Source organism: Antennarius striatus, chromosome 7 (genome assembly GCF_040054535.1).
Source record: "Antennarius striatus isolate MH-2024 chromosome 7, ASM4005453v1, whole genome shotgun sequence".
Taxonomy (NCBI): Eukaryota; Metazoa; Chordata; class Actinopteri; order Lophiiformes; family Antennariidae; genus Antennarius; species Antennarius striatus.
This window is the reverse complement of record NC_090782.1, coordinates 2,955,140-2,978,019: the sequence shown is the minus strand read 5'-3', so window position 1 is coordinate 2,978,019 and position 22,880 is coordinate 2,955,140. Positions and strand designations below refer to the sequence as shown.

Below are 22,880 nucleotides of genomic sequence, written 5' to 3'. Positions count from 1 at the left end.
CTCTTAAGTGCACTCATTCCAATTACAATACGACAGGCTTGTATTGTTATTTTTTGTCACTACCTCCCAGAGTCAGCACTGGATAATTTGCACTCTTGCTGCCTCCATTTGATGTGGTGGCCATTTGTCATACTCCCTCTGTGGAATCGAATCCACAGGTAAAGAGGAATCACCATGGCGACCATAAGATGTCACATCACCATAAGACATCACCACGAGGGGCCAGCGATCGTCTCAAGGCTGTTAAAACAAGCGGCTGGATAGAAGGATGCATTGTGGACGGCTTAGCTGAACCTTTAAAGACTGTTTCACCAGTCTGTCTGTCTATCTGTCTGTCTGGCTGATCGACGCTCTTCCAATTTAGTATGATGCCATGTCCTCTACTTTTAATTTGCTTTAGGTCGTGGGTTTGAGGGCTTTACCATAACAAATTCAGTACAGAAGGAATAATCTCTTCAAAGTTTGTTTCAGGGATTTAACTTTTTACTAGTGGCACGTAATTAATAAAAAATTCAAATGTCACAGTAAAGGACTGACAGAAAAGGCTACTGTCAGATACTACATTTTCTCTGTCTGCCTGTCTGTCTATCTGCCTGTCTGTCCGTTTGTTTGCCTGACAGACAGCCTTACTGTCTGTCTGTCTGTCTGTCTGTCTGTCTGTCTGTCTGTCTGTCTGTCTGTCTGTCTGTCTCTGTCTACTGTAGATGTTCAGTTTGCCATTGGTCAAAACAATGTTGAGTGTGACTGAAGTAGTGAGTGGGTTTAAGTAGACCCTCACTAAAGCCAACAGACTATGGATGAGATGACGACAGCCCTGAGTCGTTTTCTGTCTGCATGAATGTTGACATGACCCAATAATTATGACTAAACTTCACATGTAAATAATTTCAATGTTTCCAGCTTGCGTGTCATACTAAGACTTCCATTTGATGTTTAACGTTTTTGATTCATAAAATATGGATTGAAATTGAGTGGTTTTTTTGCAACCTTGTTTCTAATGCTCAAACATGAGTAAAGACACTTGAAAAGATCCTCACTGATGGTATCATAAGTAAGGCATGAGAGGGTTAATGAAATAATTTTAAAGGGCAGAACTCTATTATTCAAGTCATTATTATCAATTACTTACTGGTAGGTATGTTTTTAAATTGTTCAGATTTTTGTGACACTTCTTCCCTTTTCTATTTAGTTTAATTTATGTCTTTAAGTGGTTTATCTGTTGAAATGCAGCTAAACGTGTCATTGCCGGTCAGAATTAGGGGTCCAGTGGAAAATAGAGTCCAATCCAGTTTTAACCAGTTATACAATAATCTCTGTCTATCACCTGTTTTTGCTGTAAACCAAAGTTAAGATGTTACAGAAAATTAATGAATGTATTATGTATAGCACAGCGGTGTCACTCCCTAAGTCAGCTGGGACAGGCTCCGCTCCTCACCACAGCGGAGGAAGTGGTAGACGATGAATGAATGAGTGAATGAATGATGTATAACATATTTATGATGCTGATGTCTTAGGAGCATGTAGTGTGTTGTGGATACATATAATAATGTATAACTGCTGTAGAAATATATAGCTTCGGAATTTTTTTAATCTTTTTTTATTTTACTATTTGTAGGTATGTATTTGAGTAAAATATTTTTTTTAATTTCATCCTCTAAACTATTCCAAACATTTCTCCCAAATTTCAAAGAAAAATATAAACATTTGTCGAAAATTAAAATGGTCAAAAGAACAAAAAGGGTTGCAGTTTTCAGACCTCAAATAACCAAACCAAACAAGTTAATATTTATTTTGAAACATCACAATACTAATTTTTTAACTTAGTCAGGAAATCAATATTTAGGATTTGATGTGATCGTCCATCTACCTCTTCATCACATTCCAGAGGTGCTCAGAGGGGTTCAGGTCTGGAGGTTGGGCTGGCCACGACAGGGGCCTTATCTGGTGGTGCTCCATCACAGCTTGACTGACCTATGTGGCAACGATCCTTTTCCTACTTGAGAAGCAAGTCCCCTGAGATGGGGAATATTGTCAGCGCAGAAGGAAGCAGGTTTTCTTCAGGGGTAACCTTGTGCAAGTCTTGACTCATGCGTCCTTTGCAAACACAAGTCTGCTTGATTCCAGCCTTTAAAGACCAACTCCAGATCATCACCGATCCTACATCGAATCTCACAGAGGGTGGAGACACTGTGGCTTGTAGGCCTGTCCAAGTCTTCTTCTAACTATTAGATGGTGTTGGACAAAGCTGAAATGTGACTCTTCAGAGAAGATGATCTTACTCCAGTCGCTATGGTCCAATCCTGATGGTCTTTTGCAAACCTCAGCCTGGCTAATGTTTGATTCTCATTGATGAATGCCTTTTTTCTAGCTCTATGTGACTTGAGCGTCGCCCCTAGGAGCCTGTTTCAAACGGGTCTTGCTGTGCATTTCACCCCTGCTGCCAATCGCCATTCTTACTGTAGGACACTTGCTGTCATCCTGATGTTTTAGACATTTTAAGTATGAAAGCAATCTGACGCTCACTGTATCACTCTGCCAGTAGAGCCAGAGTTGAACCCTTCTTTTCCTCACCCAAAACTATTCTCTTCAACTTCTGTCATGGTCAGTAGTTATTTCCTAAACCAAATACTTCTGAAGTACTACCAACACTTTAAAAAAAAAAAAATCCAGCTGGTACCAATGCAATTGGGACGTGTTGACCACAGCAGTGGTTCTTAACTTTTGCTTGTTAAAGCAGATTTGGTTCAGGTGTTCACCTGATCAATAGCTCATTAAGTAGAATGATGTGTGCTTGTGTTTGAATTCATCAGACACTAGAATGAAATGGCTGTTAAACGTGTAGAGATGCTGATTTCAGAAAGAAAATTGAAGGGGTCTCCTAATTTTTTCAGAGCTGTATGTGTCTAAAATGGGGAGTCCTGGCTTGAGTCATAAACGAGTCCATTTACTACTGATGGGCAGCTGAAGCCCCATGAAGCATTGAAGCTTTTCATCTAATCGGTTCACTCTGGTTCGAAGCTTCTTGAGGCTTCATTTGCTCTAGTACGACATCTACTGGACGCTAAAATATCAGTTGGCATGAGTTTGAAGTGTGTGACATTTTACAGAAAGCCTGTGAATAAAACTGCCAGCAACACAAAGAAGTATGCAAAACATGTACATTTCAGTGATGGCAGTACATTGTGTGTGTAGAAATAAATTAAAAATAACGATTATCTGTTAATCCCCATAGGGAAATGACTTGCACACGTATACAGTATATTGGCACTTGCGCATTCGTGCATCAACGCGCGAATGCGTTGATGCGTATTCGCATCAACGTGCCTCTGTATATATACCACATGTATATATTATGTAAAAGTGCCCAGGTATGTGTTGGTATGCATTTACAAGAAAAGGTAATCAGGAGACTGTATATATGTATATAATATGTACTGTATATATCATTTATATACAGTGCGCCCTCGGTCTTTGCGGTTAATGCGTTCCAGGAACCACACGCGGTTGAGGAATCCATTATCAAGATCACACTCTATTCAATTTATTATTTACGGTAATTTTAACGTTTATGAACCCTCCCCATACTGATATTAAACCACCTTCTGTCTCCATTACCTTTTCCCACACTCTAATAGACTGTTTAAAGCACTTTTGTGTCTCACGTAAGTCCGAGACTGACGGACCAAAGCAAGCGCACTTCCGGATGCCTTCAACCAATGGAATGCGCGTACGGTATCATGTGACTGCGTACCAAAATCCGCGATGAGGTGAAGCCGTGAGCGTTGATGCGCAAATGCGCACTGTAATATATATATAATATATATATTATATATACAGTATTATACATATTATATACCGTTTACAGTTCACCTATGATTCAATCTGTGTGTTCAGCAGTGAATACTTATATTTGAGTATTAGACAGTCGTGTTTTTGAACATCATAGATAAGTTAACCTGTCCAATCCTGTTGTTTCATCGCTCATAATCACAATAAAAGAAAAACACTTGAAAAGATTGACAAAAAAATATTTATTACCTTCCAAAAGTGCCCAGGTATGTGTTGATATACATTTACAAGAAAAGGTAATCGGGAGACTGTTGTGAGTTAGTGAGAAGGGGTCTGATAAACTTCAAATGGTTGCATCTTATCTTTTGAAGACCCAAATCATACAGAGAACTTGATGAATCTGGTCAGCCGTGGAGCCTGCAGGGGGGCAGATGACAGTGCTGTCCCTGGGTGGGGGTCTAGTTGTTCTGTGAGGCCTGCTGCATGATGACTGAACACAGGCTCAGTATCTGCAGGTATTCATCTGCACCATCTGTCAGGCACTTACTCACAACCTGACACAGAGCAAACACAGGGAATGATCAAGTGCGTTAAGACTTCATCTTATAAATAAGCCACATCTGAGACTTTCATTCCCTAAATTGGTGAGAACATTATTTTTAATATCTCAAATCCAAACTAACACCTCTTCAGTACAACATGCTAGAGGGACTTCCACCTGCAAACCAAGCTGCATAACTTCTGTGAATGACGGTACTTTGCAGAAAACTGATTGTTCAGAAGGTGGTTTTATTCATTTTAATCTGTCACCGTTAGGTTGGGTGTGCAGTACAGGTTCTAAAAGTGACTGATGTATCCCAGGAAGAGATGAGGCAGCACCATCAAATTGAAAGAGACATGTTACCCTCAGTATCCGACACTCCCCCATAGGGGAGGCCTTAAACTCAAAATGCAAGAACAAAGCTCCTGCCAGCTGGATTCCAGACTGAGTTCTTGGCTCATCGCCCTCCAGTGGGATCTGTTCCATGAACTCGTCACTGCGTTCTGTGGCTCACAGACATGACTCTAAGGTTTCGGGAGATTTCTGGTTCCAGTTCTGCTCATGGTTCCTTTTTTCATGTCTTCCTTCTTATTACTGCCTAAACCTGCTACACAGGAACCCCCATCTGTAACAGTCCTATTGTCATGATACTCCTTTAATAAATTTCACAGCAGTTTGAAAAATTAAAGAATCTGAATGAAAAGTCATTTTTCTGAACATAAGCTTTGAATGTCTGAGAAAACAAACACACACAATCACACACAAATAGTGACTCAGACCAAGTACCCCACCAGCTGGAGGTGGTGTCCACCCCCAGCTGGACAACATAAAGAAATTCAATTTGCTCCTGTAGATTGTTTTGAAGAAAATCTCCTTGGAGCAGCAAACCCAAACCCATAGATAGGCACTTTATGGGTGTGACACCCATAAAGGTGTGATCAAATTATGTTATTGAGTTGTTTCAGTTTTATATGTTTATTGTAAGACGATTGAATTTATGTATGATTTATCGACAATGAATTCCTGTGTTCGCCACGAGGGGGAGGGTTGACGGTGCAGGTGTTGAGCTCTCGTCTTCAGTTCAGCAAGGAGACGAGGGGATTAAACAACTCACCGTTACCTGTGGTGTGATTTTGTGTTTCTTGCAGGTCAGTGGTGAGTGGAATGTTATCTTTGATGTCGGGGCGTGATGTGTATGTAAAGCACTGTGTTGACTGTCAGGAGCTTTATTTTCTTTTGAGCATCATTTGACAAATAGTTTAATTCCTTCAACACGAATGTCATGCTAGCATGTTAAGCTTAGCTTGTTAAGCATGTGCATTAAGCATGTATACATACATACATCTTCCAACCCGCTTAATCCGCTAACGCAGGTCGCGGGGAGCCGGTGCCTATCCCGGCAGTCTCAGGGCGTGAGGCAGGGGACACTCCGGGCACGACGCCAGTGTACCGCGGAGCCACATAGAAACAAACATACACACACACACTCACTCCTATGGTCAATTTTGGGACCGGCCAATCAACCTGAAGCGCATGCTTTTGGAGGTGGGAGGAAGCCGGAGAACCCGGAGAGAACCCACGCAGACACGGGGAGAGCATGCGAACTCCGCACAGAGCGGGACTCGAACCCGGGTCCGCCGTGTTGTGAGGCTGCAGCGCTAACCACTGCGCCACCGTGCCGCCCCATTAAGCATGTATGATCATTTAAATTAGTTTTGGGATATACAGGTATGTTTGTTCTTTCCATAATGTTCTTGAATGTATGCTGTATGGTTTTATTTAATCTGCCAGTGGACTACATGTTATATTGCCAGACCTTTTATGTTTTATATTTTACTACGCTGTAGTTGGTGAAGTATTGTTTTGTCTGAAATTCCAGGGATCCATAATGTTAAACTATTAATATATGTGTATGAAAGTTTACATGAAAATATGTCTTCAGTTCAGCAAGGAGACGAGAGGATTAAACAACTCACCGTTACCTGTGGTGTGATTTCATGCTTCTTGCAGAACACATTTAATCTGATCGGACCTCAAATCGGGGTCTGTTACACTAGCCAGTGCTTGTTCATATCATTAGCAGTGAAGACTAGCATCACACTGGTTCACTCACTGAGTACCAATGACATCTATAGACGTCAATAACGTTTTTCAACAGGGCCGACCAGGGGACAGTCAGGTGGAGCTTGTCAGTGAAAATCAGGCTCCCTTAATGGAATTTAGCTTCATGACGACAAATCCAGTTACAGAACAGAGGATGCCGAATCAGAGGCAGCTTACAATGATACAAAGTTTGCGTATGTCAGAGCTCTCCCACGAGCAAACACTGTGTCACTCTGAGCGAAGCATCTTGTGATCAGTGAAGAACAGAAAAAGTAGAAAGTCGAAGGAGATCAATTTATACAAAGTGCTGGCAGTCAGTGAGTCAAAAAAAAGGTTTTTTGTCCAGTCTAGAAGAAATATTCAGACCTATTAGTTCAATTCCTATGATTGTCTGCTCCGGGTTGGTGGAAAGTGTGTGTTCCAAGTAACCTACAGACCACAATGCAATTAAAATGATATGTGGCAATTTAACAGTGTACAGTCAAACCTCGGTTTTCGAACGGTTATGTTCTCGACCAAATCGGTTTTCGACCAGAAAATCCGAGAATTGTACGTCTCGGAACTCGACCAAAATTCGGCTCTCGACCAAACCGAAAGAAGCCAAGCGTACCTGAACGCGACTCACTTGGGAGCCGAGCGAACTTCAATGCCCAGGATGCTTCCTCCCTAGCGCATTCGTGTTCAAAGTTCGATAGGATATCTTTATTAAAATAAAACACAGTGTCTATTTCTACCCCTTTTTATTTAATGGTAAACAGTATACAGTGCAGTTTATGGTGTAAAATAGTTTAAAAAAAAAAAACTTAGAAAAAGTTTGTTTTTAGACTTGGAATGGATTAAAATTATTTACATTAATTATAATGGGAAAAATAGTTTCGGATTTCGAACAACTCGCTTTTCGAACAGCCTTCTGGAACGGATTATGTTCAAAAACCGAGGGTTGACTGTACGTTCATAAAGGCAATGTAGATTTATAAAGAAAACAGTCAAACAGGAACCCACAAATCCTCCTTGATCCCATCTGAATCACTTACTGCCATCTTCTCGGTGATGGCTGACTTCTGCTTGTCACTCAGGTCCTCCTCGATGATGACATCATGGAACTGACTGAGGATCTGTGTTGCAGCATAACCTTCATCCACTATATTCTGGAAGAGGAGACAATCAGTGAGACTGTAACCAAAAGAGAAATCCAGTGGCGCATACGTTCACTGTACGCCAACATTTTTGGTGCATTACAGATGGAAATGTTTTTAAATTCTTTGCTCTAAAAGGTTTTAGACGTTCTAGTTAAAAATACTGCATAAGAAGAAAACCAAAACCAAAACAAAGCCAGTCTCTCTCTGCTCTAATGTGAGCAACCTGTTCTTTCTCCAGCATGTCAGCTTTTCTCAATATCTTCATTGCATAAATGTGTCCTGTGTCTTTTTTCTGCACCAAACGGACCTCTCCAAAAGCACCTCTTCCAATAACTTTAAAGGACTTAAAATCATCCAAACCAAGTCGCGTTCTCTTCAATCTTAAAAACTCGGTCTCTTTCCGTGCATGCTGCGAGCGCCGCATAACTTTCTCCTCATCTGGCAAACCCTCATCATCCATGGCTTTCTCCAGCTTCTTCTGCCTCATCTCACGCTCCTCATGCTGGGTTAGCAGAGTGCTGTAGAAGTTTTCCAGTGTCAGTTTGGCCACAGTCACCCTCTCACGGGTGTGGTTGCTCATGGGAAGGGCAGCAGCAGTCCCTCCCGTCATGGCCATACTATCCTCCGTGTCCTGCTCCAGAGTCAATTATTGGCTTGCGGCCACCCCACGACCCAGTTGAATTAATAAATTTGTGTTTTCTACCTAATATTTAGGCTACTGAACGTGAGAGGTTTCAGCAACCCTTTAGCGGAACTTATCCATCTGCTCAGGAAACATCGCCAATGTCAATAGCAAATCTCAACATAAGTCAACTGTGGATGACAAGAAGCTAGCCTGAAATAATTTTCAAATATGTAAATGTCTACATTTACACATCCTGACCTTCCTCCGTCTTTTTCGCTACGAAATCTGGAATAAGAGCGATGCTTTCTGTGGTCGTCAGGCTCATCCATTGAAGTTTCTCCCATCCATTTTTTCCCCTGTTAAAAGGGTTTTGGGGGGAGTTGTTCCTTATCCGATGCGAGGGTCGCACTGCTTGCAGTGCACAAAGGTCAGAGGGATATCGTCCATATGCAGATTGTAAAGCCCTTTGAGACATTGTTTGTGAATCTGGGCTATATAAAAATAAATAAACTTGAAACTTGAAACACATGCCACACAGTAGAGTGAAGTGAAACAAACAGGAACATGTTGATGACACCTCACTACACCTACCCTGACTGCAACTTCTAGTTTCTCAAATGTTCCTTTGAAGCAGATCTGGAGCAAACCGTCAATCATTTTTGGAGGGACGACCTACAAGGACAGGAAGACACGAATGGGACATTATGAGCCAGGGTTGGAAGTGTGCAGGACATTCAGGCTGCAGTGAATAAACGTGTCCATCATCAGATCTACAGTATGTGTAGGTCATGTAGAGGCCTGTCTCACCCCAGCTATTTCAATGATGTCATGTTCTGTGATGTCCTTGTCGACGCTGAGGCGGGCAGCACTTTGGAGAAAAGTAATGGCTTTCCGCAAGTCTCCCTCAGACACCCTCACCAACGCTGCTATACTCTAGATGAACAGAAAAAAATAGGATTTGATCCCAGTACCAGAATTGAACGTGGAATTCTGTTACATCCTCTGTAAAAACAAAACACAATAAAAACCTTTACGTAAAAGTCAAAAGAACATCAAGGTAATAAAGCATCTACTTTCTTTGCTCAGTCCAAGTGTGTAGATTCTCATTCATCCAGGTCATAGTTATCCAAAGTTTTTTAAATCAATCTGGGACTTAAATCTGCTGGACTTGTAGAAAGTTCCTTGTGGTCGTTTCACTTCTGAACCGAGAGGCTTCTTCAGTTCTGGTCGTGGTAACTCGTAATTCAACGACCCCCACTGACACCCCGCCATCGTTGAGGATCCAGGCGGGTCTTGGCAACGGTCGTTGGAATGTGAACAGTACTGACCACACCTCACAGAAGTTAGAAGCTGAGGCAACACCAACCACCACCAGAACTGAAGAAGACTCTTGGATGAGAGGTGAAAGGTCTTCAAGGAACTTTTTGAAAGTCCAGTGTACTGATTTAAACACCTCCCATGTCCAAGTAATGTAACAAATGATGCACATATGCAGCACAGCAGTGGAACTGTGTTGTCTCTGTTTTACCTCCTTGGTGTACTTGAGGTTCTCCTTCTCACAGATCGCCAGCAGACGCTCTTCTTGGATCTGATTGGCGAGCGGTTTGAAGCGAAACTTGGAACATCTGGAAGTCAGAGGTTCAATAATCCTGTCGAGCACACACAGAGGCAGCGGAGTCAGTATTTCTCACATAAACAGGGGGTTGTTAGTGACTAGGGGGGGGGGGCACACTGACCTACTGATGTAGTTGCAGATGAGGCAGAAGCGGGTGGTGCGGGACTCCTTCTCCATTGTTCGTCTGAGAGCGGCCTGAGCCGGTGCCGTCATGGAGTCTGCCTCATCCAGGATGATGATCTTGAAAGGCGGGCATAGCTTTCCACTAGGAACACAGTCACACACACAGTCAGCCGTCGAGACCCGATTGCGATTTAGTCAGAGATTAATCTCAGCAGATGTCCTAAATATAACAGAATATCCCTACAAAACTTATCCGCATACGAGAAACAAGGGCTCCAGCAGAAATGAAGCTTCACAAGGAAAAGATGATCAACAATATGGACGGGTTAGCCTTGACGATGCTGGCTTGGATGATACAAGCAACAGGTGTCCGCAGGACCAAGGCCTAATACTAGAGGAGTTGAGGAAACTCTGTAAAGACAACCAGGAGGGACATATTCCCACTAAAATATTCCTCGAAAGACTGGAACAGGCCATCGAGGGTATTAAAGACCAGGTGGGCGAACACAAAGAGAGGATTAGAAAGGTGCTCAAACTACACCAGAGATGGATTTCATGATTGAAAGGGCACGTCGTTCTCTTCCATCTAAACCTCAAGACCCCACAGCCCCTCCCAGATAGATTATTGGGAGATTTCTGGATGAAGCTGTATACGACAAGCATGGACTCAAGGAAAAGTCCTATTCCACAGTAAAAGGATCTTCTTTGACCATTACTCTCCTGCATTACTGAAGAAACGAGCAAAAGTTCATGAAGTCATCAAAGCAGCGTAAAGGCGATGGATATAAAGGCAAAATGTCTCTATCCTGCAAGACTGAGAGTTAAACCGAAAATGGGGATACAAGACCTTCGATTCACTGACGAGGGCTGCAGCAATGCTGAAGGACCTGGGAGGAGGAGCTGAAGGAAGGATGGAGGAGCAGTGTGAGGAGAAGAAGGGAAAAGATGTTGTCAGCATCAAATCTGGATGCTTTACTACAAGCAGAGGAATAAACTGCCACCAAGACCAAGGTAGATCAAAGACTATAAAGACTGGAATGAAGAGTTGACTTTGGTTGACATAGGAAAAATAACAACAAAAGGACAATGAACGTATCTAATAATGCAATATGTAAATACTTGATTGGTTGTCAAAGGAACCTTAAGACCAAATACTGATGGAGGATGTTTCTTTTACATGAGTGGATTACACTCATTTGGACCTTTTTCACACGCAGGTGTGTTATGGTCATTTTTGCACATTGTGAGCTTTCTCCCACAGAGAGGGTAGGTCACACCTCTCTGACCCGGTGCACACAGGGATTAGACACAGTTAAGATTAAACTACTGTATCCGATGGGTAATGTGGAAGTTCAGTTTGGTGTTGTTTTTTCTGATTTTCTCCCAGATAGGTGCTGTGGACTACAGTTTGTTTATGTGTTATTTAGTATGCGTAAAGATTTTTTTTCCTTTTCTTAACAGATGTTTGCGAACAGGCATGGCAGTGTAATCAAAATCAAAAAAGAGATAATGACCTATTTGAATTTTGTTATCTATAAGAGCAAATAAAACCCAATTAAAAGAAAGAAGATATTGGGGCAGTTAAGGCAACTGCGATGCTCAGTAGCTCTGATTCAGGAAACACATTTAACAGAATCAGAGCATTTAAAACTGCAAAGGGAATGGTTGACCAAGTCTATAGTGCATCATATGGGAAGAGGAAAAAAAAGAGGGGTGGCTATATTATCTAACAAATCTGTATATTACAGCAATGAAAAAACTTTTCAAGATACAGAAGGCAATTAAATCATGGTGACTGGAACACGTGCAGGAACAAAATTAACTATTTTAAATTTATATGCGACAAATGAAGATTGCCCAAATTTCTTTAAAACGATTGCTGCCCTTGTGGCAGGAGAAGCAGGGGGAACTATAATGATAGGAGTGACTTTAATTGTGTATTAAATATTAAATTAGACAGATTACCCACAACAACGATACCACCATCTAAAAAGTCAAAACGAGTATGAAATACGGTGAAACAGCAAGGATTGGTGGAAGTGTGGCGTCATTTCTACCCGAGTGACAAAGATTTTACATTATTGTCCCAAGTACACGGTAGATATTTGAGGATAGACTACTTTTTTATATGAGAATAAAATAGCACTATAGGATCAGTAACAATTTCAGATCACAGCCCCGTAACTATGAAACAAATTTGGCCGTACAAAACCACTTTAAATACTGGAGACTCAACTAGCAGATACTGGTATAAAACAAGAAATACAATCAGCTTTATCCGATTATTTTTCCCTTGATGATAATGGGGCTGTCTCTCCCTCAACATTATGGGATACGAGAAAGGCCACAATAAGGAGGAACATCATCTCTGCAAGATGGAACTGTGTTAAAGCATCCATATGTTGATTAAATGATGAAAGATGTAAAAAACAAAAAAACAAAAGTGTTACATTCCTGACCTTGTCCTGAGGAAGAAAGAAAGAGGAAAAAAAAGTGGTCCATAGTCTAATATCTGGGAATAGTTTGTGTTTTGTATTTTATTTTTATTATTTAATTTTTTTATTACTAATATTTTTTTGTCCTGTCGGGGTTTTTGTTTGTTTAAAAAAAAAATTTAAACAAAGAAAAACTAAAAACTAAAAATACAGTTAACGCCAATTTACTCCATTTTAAGTCTGTCCGCCACAAATATTGGAATCGTAAAATCACTCGTAAACCAATAGAAAGCACATAATACCATGTTATCGCACAATAAATCTGATTAAAAACATAGAATTCGCCCGTAGCAACGACCGTGGCCAGCAATGAGAAAGAAGCGGCTGAAGACTAGACGGCGACGTTTTTTAATGTACTGTATTTAAAATAACATTTAATTGATTTTAAGCTTAAAATAGATTTGTATGAACCAAATGTTATTGAAAATGCATACATGAATAAAATACAGTAATCCCTCGCATACTCGCGCTTAAAAATGCCCGGTTTCACTTCATCGCAAATTTTTTTGGCTGTCAGCCAATAGTGCATGCTATTGGCTGACAGCATCTGGAAGTGCGCCTCGCAGTGCACTTCCGTGTAATAAAGAAACACTAAAAATGCTTTTAGCAATCTATAAGAGTGTGGGAAATGGTAATACAAATAGAAGGTTCATAAAACTTTTAAATTACCGTAAATGATAAAATAATTTGTCGCTATATCGCGGAATTTTGTTTTTTGCGAGTGGTTCTGGTTAACAGCGAGTAACGAGGGATTACTGTAAAGTACAGAACTGGGAATGGTTGTCTTCAGTTTAACCTGGAGACTAGCCAATTACGTTATTTTTGAACTTGCTTCGCGCCTCTTTGAACCGATTAACATCGTAAACTGAGGAATGATCGAGTACGTGAGTAATGGAAGTAAACTTACTCTGAACGACTCCCTGCCACAGTGAGCTGGGCGAAGTTCTTCACCTTCTCCCTGATGACCTGGATGCCTCGTTCATCAGAGGCGTTGAGCTCCAGGACTCTTTGTCTGTACAGCTCTGGGCTGGAAGACAAGCAGCGGAGCAGGACGTTAATCCAGACAGCTGAAACGTTGCTGGAACAAAGACGCCTCAATCCATCAAGACGCCCAAAGCACACAGATACCAAAGCTAAACAGAAGAGATACAGTAGCACAAATCTGACTGACTGATCTGAATAAAGAAACAACTTCACTAGGCAGAAGAAATGAGAAGAAAGAAAGCAGGAAAGGGAAGAAAAAGGGAGGAAAATAAAAAAGGTAGAAAACAGTTTGTCAACAGCTAACGAACCCATAAAGTTCTCTGGCAGCAGCCAAGATGGTGGAGGTCTTTCCTGTCCCAGGAGGGCCATAGAACAGCAAGTTAGGAAGCTGCAATGAGAACATAAAAATGTCCGTGACTGAGTCAGGTATATTCTGCATATATTTACTGCACACTTAATTACACATAGTGTTATTTAGTGAGAGCAGTCTGTCATAGATATACCATAAATGTTATATAAAATGCTCCATACATAACCTGGATCTATAAAATCTGCATGTCTTGAAGATGTTATGTGTGGTGGAGATGAACCAAATTCAGATACTTTGAAGTTCTGGGTCGATCATGTAGGAGAGAAACTGAACACCAGTCCATTAGCAGGAGTCCGTCTGACTGCTTAGACCCTCTCCAATGATGTAATTAGTTTGGCCTTCTTATAAACAGGAAAGAGTATTGATATCTACTGTTGGACAAGTCGAAAAAGGGGAGATGGAGCGATCTGACACGTGTTTTTGAGCCAGGCTGTGGTTGACATGGGATACATGTCAGATTTGATGGACTAACATTCCTGAGTCTGGTCCTATCTCTTCTTTTCATCTGGACAAAACAAGAACAATCTCTGCAAACTCCTGCTTATGTGCAGCACTGAGACTGAGACGTCATCACCTGGGGAGGCTGTTGTTGCTAAGTGGGGGCAGCCTGCCTGTCTGAACCCTGATTCCATGTCTCAGTTGAAGTGCTGAAGTGTTCATTGGTCCAGGGTGATGCTGAGGATTCTCAATATTGTAGCTGTTCTAAAAGGGAACACTACAGCTCCTTTTCTGTTTTATTTTATCCTCAACCACCAACTTTAGTAAAAATATCTTTCTACAACACAGACATACTTTTATGACAGGATGATCATTTGTGTAGATGGAAAAGTTCTTTAACGGAGAAGTGTTCTACGTTGTGTGAACATAATTGCACTGGATGATACTCTTGTACCTGAGCACAGGTGACTGGGACAGACATCATCGGGCCTTGTTACTCACATCTGCTCCTTCCAGAGACTTCTTCAGCACTGCTACCACTTCCTCCTGAAAGGCGACCTCATCAACACACTTTGGCCGGCTGAAAAACAAACAAACACAGGATGTCACTGTAGGCTCACCCAGTCATTAAAGACATGTGATACAACCATGAAGAGGAACAGCTGGAAAGTCTTACAGTACAGCATCAACAGTATTTATAAGGGGATAATAAGTAGAAACATGTCTCTGTGCAATCCCATACAAGTACCAATGACTAACCTCTATAACACCTCTACAACATCCCAACAAAGACAGAACACAATAAGTACTGCAAAGGTACTACATTAGACTGTACAGGTATGATGTCCTCATGATATGAACATCCAAATAATGAACATCTGTCGATATAAACAACCGTTTGTCTGTCTGTAGTAGTTCCCCTTTCTGCCACAAACCTGGCAGCGTTTGTTTAACACCCCATAGATTCAGAATTCACGTCAAGTTAAAATGACTCAACAAATCTCAGACTCATGAACAGTTTGCTCTGATGTCAGACTTCATGTGGTTTTTTCGTCTTTCTTGTGTGCATCATCTGTAGCATTTAATCCTTCCTTTATCAACATCTTAGTGAACTTCTGAGCAAGAAACGAACCCACAATGCATTTCTGTTCATGGAGACGTTCACCAACATGGAGACTGAAGATAATTCAGGTCAGGTTGAAAGCTAGAGCCAGCAGAGTAGACTATAGACTATAGAAAACTGTCACTACCTGCCTGTTAACTCATACTTTAATTACTGATGGGGTTGTCATCTTGTAGGAGACAAATGACGTACGGGTCAAATGATGGGTCTCCTGGGGATAAGCAGGAACCAGTGTTGCTGAAAGGTTTCTTCTCGGAAGCATTGACGGTTTTTTGACTGCTGACCTCTGAATGCTTTTCTATTTGATGTTCACTACTGGTCGAGTTAACCGAGAAACTTCATGGAAATAAAACAGTAATCAAACATGAAGGGGCCTGTCAGACTTTTGATGACCAGGGAGTGCATCAGCGTGTTATTCACGTCAGTGTGGTGGAACACCTCACTGGATTAAAGCTTGGCTTAGCCTCTACACCCCGAGTATAAAATTTATGCAGCAGAGGTAGAGATGGAATAGTTACATTATGGTACTGCTTTATTTTACTTCGTTATGTGTTGTTTTTATGTCCTGTTATTGTTTCTGGTCAGTCTTACTTTCATATTTAGAGCAGAGATGACAATTACACGACCTCAAATGGTGTCTATAGATTCAGATTTAGTAAGTAACGACTTCAAAACAATTCAGTTTAACAATAGCCTCTCAGAACCAACTGTGTTCATAGGTTGAGGACTACCTGTATTCTTACTAAGGTGCAATCATGAATTCTATTTCTTACTATTTCTCTACCCAGGGAACGGCTCTGGCTTTCTTCTCTGAACTGGGTCCGGCTGCCTTCGGAGCTTTGGTAGCCTGAACAGTCGCTCCTTTCAGAAAGGCTTGCATGGCTCCTCCTGATTCTGGTGAAAGTGACAGAAACAAGAAGGTGCAGACACACGCATTACATTTAGATGACCTGAAAACACACAGCACAAACACCAGAGACACACAACGTGCGCATCATGGATGGACTCACATCCCTGCTGATACTCCTGACCGTCGGTAGCTTAAGTTTCTTCTCAGTACATAGAACAATTACGACTATATGCTGTAATAACCAGTCACGATCGCTTTAACAGTAAAAAAAATGCTGACGATTGATTTTAGTCCAATTGACTGAATGCCCGGCTTGAAATTAGCAAAAGCAACTGTTGTAATATGATCGCACTTCATTTGCACAATGACAACAAAAGTTTGGCATCTGCTAGCCTGGTCCCTGTTAGCTCGTTAGCTGTTCGTCAGGGTTTGGTTTACGTACAAACACATTAATCGTATTTCATACCCTATTGAGCAGAAAACAGCGGAGTTGTTGAGTAGCAAAATAACGATGGCGGTTGAGTAAAGTCTTGTCCGGGCGTGAGAACCAATCCGGACATCGACATGTGTAACACAGGTAGTATCTTCCCGCTCTGGAGGAGAAAACTACTTCCGGTGACGACATTTCCTGATATCCAATCAGATGATGCGGATGCTGGAGATGGTCCCGCCTTCTGTTTCCCGGCTCCTCCCACCCTTTTCTTCTCACGTCTCCTCCTCTCTGATCCAAATCATCATGATGTATAATATTCTGAGTTGCAAGTGCAATACTAATTATATACTGTATATCCAGTCTGTAGGGTGACTTTTATTGCCGGTGACTTTTAGTTGTCTTATTTAAAGTAGCTCTTATTATGCACGGCTTTACCTACCAGACCGGTGCTTGAGGTTTAGGTTTAGGGCCTATGATTAGCTGCTGCCGGCTGCGACTGATGGTCGTTTCCCTGGTAATCCCAACAGTGAGCATTCTAATGCTTGTGATTACTCTCATAAAAACATGGAGCTGGATCAGCGGCTCTGTACCAGGCAGCCCAAGCATGAATGATGGACGATGGGTGGAGGCTATTGATTTTCTTTGTTTGAGCATTCCTGAAAATGTTATGATGTTTTCAGGACTCTTAGCAAGGATATAATTTCTTACAATATAATATCAGTTCATTAATATTTTTCTTTTGTTCCCTCTACTGTGAATATAATGGAAGTTTGGCGTTACTTCAGTTTGCTGATGACGGTCCATGAGCTCCAGTCCAGATTCAGGACCAGGATTTCTCCTGTGGACCATTAACCCCCATCCCATCACTGCTCCATCCCCTCTGTTTCTGCGTGTCTCCCTCTGCCCTGGAGGCAGATATAGCCGTCCTCTGATTGGTTGTCTCTCTGGGTGACTCAGCTTCTTTATTAGAGAAAACAGAACATCACCAAAGCGCCAGCAGTAGTGTCTCTTCAGCAGAAAAAATATTATACTTATTTTTCTAGTTTTTTCCCCCAGTTCCTTAGGACAAATATTTCTTTTCACCAGTTATTTTACGATTTTTTGGGAGTCATTTTCCAAAGCTTTGCTGTGTGGATTATTGGTTTTTTTCCCCTTTACTTGAAGACTTATTATTACATGGTTTGTTTTCCACCATGATGAAGATTAAAATTAAGTTGATTTTGTCAACTTAACTTCTTTTAGGGTTTCTTCTCTGTTTTTCTTATTTTAAGGAGAGGCTGGAACACTAATTGACTGGCTATGTTGGGGTTTTGCATCATTGTTGTCATCCTAGAGATTTCTGATTGGTTGGATTTGAAGAAGCTGTTATGACAAAGAGAAGATCGTTGTCTGAAGAAAAAAAATTACAGAATAACGGACTGAAAAAAAAATCAACCGATAAAGACGAGAAAGTGCCTAAAGGAAAAAAAAACTGGATATTGGAACAAAAGAACAGCGGCAGGAGGTGTGGCAGGGAGAGGGAGACGCAGAGAGAGAGAAGGGGAGGAGAGTGTGAGCGACACACACCCTGAGATGCTGTGCTGGATGAGAGAGGAGGAGATGTCGGTCCAGGAGCTGCTACAGAGGGTGCAGTGTGTCATCACTCATGTCGGTAGGTTGTCTCATTTATCCATTTGTCCTCATTTTCTTCCTCATATGTCACACTTGAAGCTTGTGAGAAGAAATGTCTCTGTGGGGTGAATTTGTGGGGCTGCTCCTCTCATGGAGCATCGTTTAAGGTTAAACCAATAGTGTGCTGTTAAAAAAGATGCAATACTTTTCTGTACTTCCACCGAATTTGTTGAAAATTGAAATGGAGGCAGAATAGATGGAGGACAGGCAGGGAATGTGAGTCCTGTCAGCAGGACCGCTGAGGGCAGAGGGACATTCTGCACATGGGCAGAAGCGAAACTATGACGTCAGCACACGACGGGGGGGGGGGGGGGGGGTCGGATCGATGGAGTTTGATCAGTGTTGGTTTTTCTGTGGTTTTTCTGGATAATCAAATATATTGTCGTTGCCTTATCTCACTGTTTAGTCAGATGTTTGCTTATTTTGCTGTCAGAGTTGTTGGTTCATCTGAGTTGATTCTGCTAAGAATGATTTCCTGTCGTTGATATTGAAGAGAAATGTAATTACACTATGCTCCTCTCCACACATTTTAGCATTTAGTCATCTAATTTAATGGATAAACATGCTGGTGAATCAATTGCAATTTATTTTCACATACATACACGTCTCTCCTTTCTATTTCACCGTTTTTATTTTCCCATTTGTTTCCTTTCTATTCCTTCTACATCCACACCACTCTTCTGTCGCGGTCCTCTTCCTCTTCCTCCTCCTCCTCCTCCTCCTCCTCCTCCTCTTCCTCCTCCTCCTCCTCTTCCCCTGTTCTGCATCCGGGTTATTTGCCTGGTAGGTAGGTAGGTAAATAGGTTAACGTGCCACATCACCCTCCCTCATTGCAGTGAAAGGTGGATGGGGTGAGGTGGGGGTGACTGCTGACTTCGGTTGAGGGTTTCTATGGAAACAAATCTATCTTTGCCTGCGTGGTGTGTCCTGAGGTGATAAACTGGGGGCACACAGGATGTGTTAACAGTGTTTGCAGCATCTTAGGCTGCTCGGTGATATTTGATGAAGGGTTGAGCTTCAGGCCATGAGGGGTTCATTTTGAGGTAGAACAGTTTGCAGATGCAGGAGTGTTTTTAGTGTTTTTAGTGGTTGTGACCTTGAGAGCAGTGATCGCCTTATTGCATTGTATAATGCTGTGGGTTTGTTTTTTTTGTGGACAGCCCTTAAGAAACCCGGAGAGTAAGTCGAGGTTTTACATCTGGCTCAAAGTTAGACTGAGGCTCAGACCACCGACCTGCAGAAAGTTGAGGATGCTCAATATTTCAACGTTGAGTTGTGTGGGTAGGTAACACTGACTGGTTAATTTATGCTCCTCTGATTTATTTTGTAGTATCCAAAATTGTTCTTTACAAAATGCTGCTTCAATAATTACAGAATAAACAATTTCATAAAATTTGAATCATTCAAATATTGTTTTACCTATTAATACATTTTGGAGACATTTTGAGTTTGATATAATATTGGATATTCCTCTATAAGTCCCAACAACAAAAAATCTGAATAATAAGTGAATTCAAAACAGGTAAACCTGAGCTCATGTCGTTTGGAGTTATGATGTTCTCGATTATACTTCGGTTTAAAAAACAAAAAAAAAAAACTGAATAATTTAAAATCAAGTTTACGTCATTTTAGTGGAATTGTAAGAAAAAAAAAAAGTAAACCATTAACAACACATAATACCATGTAACTGTACAAAAAAATCAAAATAAAAACATATATTATTACCAACAATTATGACCAACAATGAGGAAGAAGTGGATATAGACGAGAGAGCGACGTTTTACTGTATTATATTAAAAAATAAAATTTAACTATTAGTGGGAGTAACCCAGAAGGAAACCCACACAGACGTGGAGACAGAATGCAAACTCCCCACAGAAAAGCCTATTCTTGCAGCTGTTCTGGTGTGAACAACTGATCAATAGCAGAAACTATCATAAAAAAGAGTTGAACAGTTTGTACCTCACTGTATGTCCCAGCTAGCGACCATACTCACTTTTTATTTCAAACATTTAATCATGGTATGAATGAAAAATCAGCAGGAAAAGGATACTGTTGTTTTACGGCAGGCATTTCACTGTATTGTGCTGTACAAGGTTATTATTGATTATTTTAATTTAATTTGTTTCTTCTGTTCACAACAGGTGAAAAAAGCTAACTAGTCAGGTTAGTAGTTTATTGACGATGTCATCCTGAGACTGTCAAAGTTAATAACAGGGGTCAAAGCAGGCTGGTCAGCGGTTTTAAAACACTCTAGTTAGCTGTTTCACTGTTGGGTCCTGGTATGGAAATATTTGACAAACCAGGAATGAAGAGTTTTGAATAAATTCAAAATAATCATTAAATTTGGCTCTGTTTCATTCACTTACCCAATAACTCATAACCCAGCATGTTACCGACGCATCTTTTGACAGACAGTCATCAAACAAGCTGTGGTCTGACTGCCCTGCTGGCAGGTCATTATTGTAATATGGTGCAGACAAAACAGGGGGAGCAAAAGACTAAGACGACACCAGACTTCCCTCACTGCCTGTGATCTCACTGAAAACAGATCCTGAGGCTCTGCATGTCACGTGACACGTCCCATACAGACTGTCCAGCTGATCATCAGCTTCTGCCGGTCCAATCAGTTTCCTAAAGATATAATTTTTTAAGATATATAAGTTATAATTCTGCATCTAGACGAAATAGAGCCAAATATATTTCTGGGCAATGAGATCAATCTTTTTAGATAGAATGTTGCTTTGTTGGCTTGAGGGGAATTTTTCTTGTTCTACTGGCAGCTGTACTCAGATTATCAACTGCATATATGTAACAGACCACAACTATCCTGAGCGCACGGATGTTATTCATGTAACATGACCGGATCAGGTATTCCATTGATCAAGAATGACTGATACAAGTGACTCGAATCTGGTCATCAATAATAATAAATTAATAATAATGATAATAATAGTAGTAGTAATAATAATGATGATAACAACAACAACAACAACAACAACAACAATAATAATAATAATAATAATAATAATAATAATAATGGGCGGCACGGCGGTGCAGTGGGTAGCGCTGTGACCAAGGTGGTTCCGGGTTTGTGTCCTGCTCTGTGTGGAGTTTGCATGTTTTTCCCGTGTCTGCGTGGGTTCTCTCCGCAAAAACATGCGCTTCAGGTTAATTGGCCATTCCAAATTGACCGTCTGAACTACCTAACTAACTAACTAACTAACTAACTAACTAACTAACTAACTAACTAACTAACTAACTAACTAACTAACTAACTAACTAACTAACCCTCTAGTTAGTCCAAAGCTAGACTAACTAGCTTTGTAATTAACTAGGTTTTGAACTATGTCACTGGGTTTTGAACTAACTAGGTCCTAAACAAACAATTTTTCCCTAACTAGGTTTTTAAACTAACTAACCTCACTAGGTTTTGAACTTTAAACTAAGTAACCAGGTTTAAAACTAACTAGTTTTTGAAATAACTAGGTTTTTAAATCAAGTATGTTTTGAAATAACTAACTAGGTTTTAACCAAACTAGTTTCTGAACTAACTAACTAACTAACTAACTAACTAACTAACTAACTAACTAACTAACTAACTAACTAACTAACTAACTAACTAACTAACTCATCAGGTTTTGAACAAATTAGGTTCTAAACTAACTAGGTTTTTGGACTAAGTTTTGAACTAATACACTAGGTTTGGAACTAACTATGTTTTGAATTATTATTTATTGTAAACGTTGTATTTATATTTATGTTTATTGTTTATGTTTATACTTCTACACCGATCCTGCTCTATGTGCTTTAAATTGCCCCGTTGGGGACTAGTGCAGTTTTTTGAATTGAGGTAAATCTGTGTGTTACAGGAAATGTTCCCTCAGTGTTACTTCATGACATCATTACTTTACTTCACCAACACACACACACACACACACACACACACACACACACACACACACACACACACACACACACACACACACACACACACACACACACACACACACACACACACACACACACACACACACACACACACACACACACCTCTACGCTTACAGACCAGTTACAGCGTGACTCACAGCGATACCCCTATTGGTGGCTGGTGACGTCACACCGGCTCCAGGACGTGTCATTTACCCTAACGCCTGCCCTCTCCTGGTACATAATTCATGAAGGCAGATGGTGCCTCATGGATCTAAAATGGCCACGCTCACAGCAGCGGGGGGAGCCGCTCAGGCCTGCAGATAAGAGTCCGCTGCCCAGACAGACAATCATAGTCTTGTTCAATTTAAAGCTCCATTGAAGTAAACGCCTTGTCACCAGTCTGTCTATGAATTAGTGTTTTAACAAAGGAGGGTGTGTTATGGGCACTGCATGATTGACCTTCAGAGTTTCCAGTTGTAAAGGTCAGTCTATCTGAAGGGAAGATGCTGAATGTTTCTGTGTTTTCTCGCTCTGCACGACTCAGGGAGTAGAAAGCAGTACAATATGTCTTTGACTGCAGGGACTTTCCTGTCTTTGGATAGTGAAAGTATTTAGACAGAGTGTCATATGCATAAGGTTGAACGTGTT

The 22,880-nt window shown here is 41.0% G+C and overlaps 1 protein-coding gene across 1 annotated transcript; it reads right to left on the bottom strand.

The window, feature by feature from the left end:
- Nucleotides 1-4,041: 4,041 nt before the first annotated feature.
- On the bottom strand, nucleotides 4,042-16,802 carry rfc4 (replication factor C (activator 1) 4). The gene is made up of 11 exons (XM_068319490.1): nucleotides 16,662-16,802; nucleotides 16,119-16,239; nucleotides 14,724-14,802; nucleotides 13,723-13,802; nucleotides 13,338-13,457; nucleotides 9,934-10,077; nucleotides 9,726-9,846; nucleotides 9,005-9,130; nucleotides 8,789-8,869; nucleotides 7,468-7,581; nucleotides 4,042-4,343 (listed from the first exon to the last, which is right to left on the bottom strand). The coding sequence occupies exons 2-11, from the start codon at nucleotides 16,223-16,225 to the stop codon at nucleotides 4,248-4,250; spliced, it is 1,068 nt and encodes a 355-aa protein (XP_068175591.1). The 5' UTR covers nucleotides 16,226-16,239; nucleotides 16,662-16,802; the 3' UTR covers nucleotides 4,042-4,247.
- Between the last annotated feature and the right edge of the window lie 6,078 nt (nucleotides 16,803-22,880).

Excerpts from the sequence above, each read along its gene's own strand:
- rfc4 (XM_068319490.1), bottom strand. The coding sequence starts at position 16,225 with ATGCAAGCCTTTCTGAAAGGAGCGACTGTTCAGGCTACCAAAGCTCCG. Across the intron at positions 13,803-14,723 it reads AGTCTCTGGAAGGAGCAGAT|CTTCCTAACTTGCTGTTCTA; the intron begins GTGAGTAACAAG and ends TTCTCATTGCAG. Across the intron at positions 9,131-9,725 it reads ACCTCAAGTACACCAAGGAG|AGTATAGCAGCGTTGGTGAG; the intron begins GTAAAACAGAGA and ends CTGTTCATCTAG.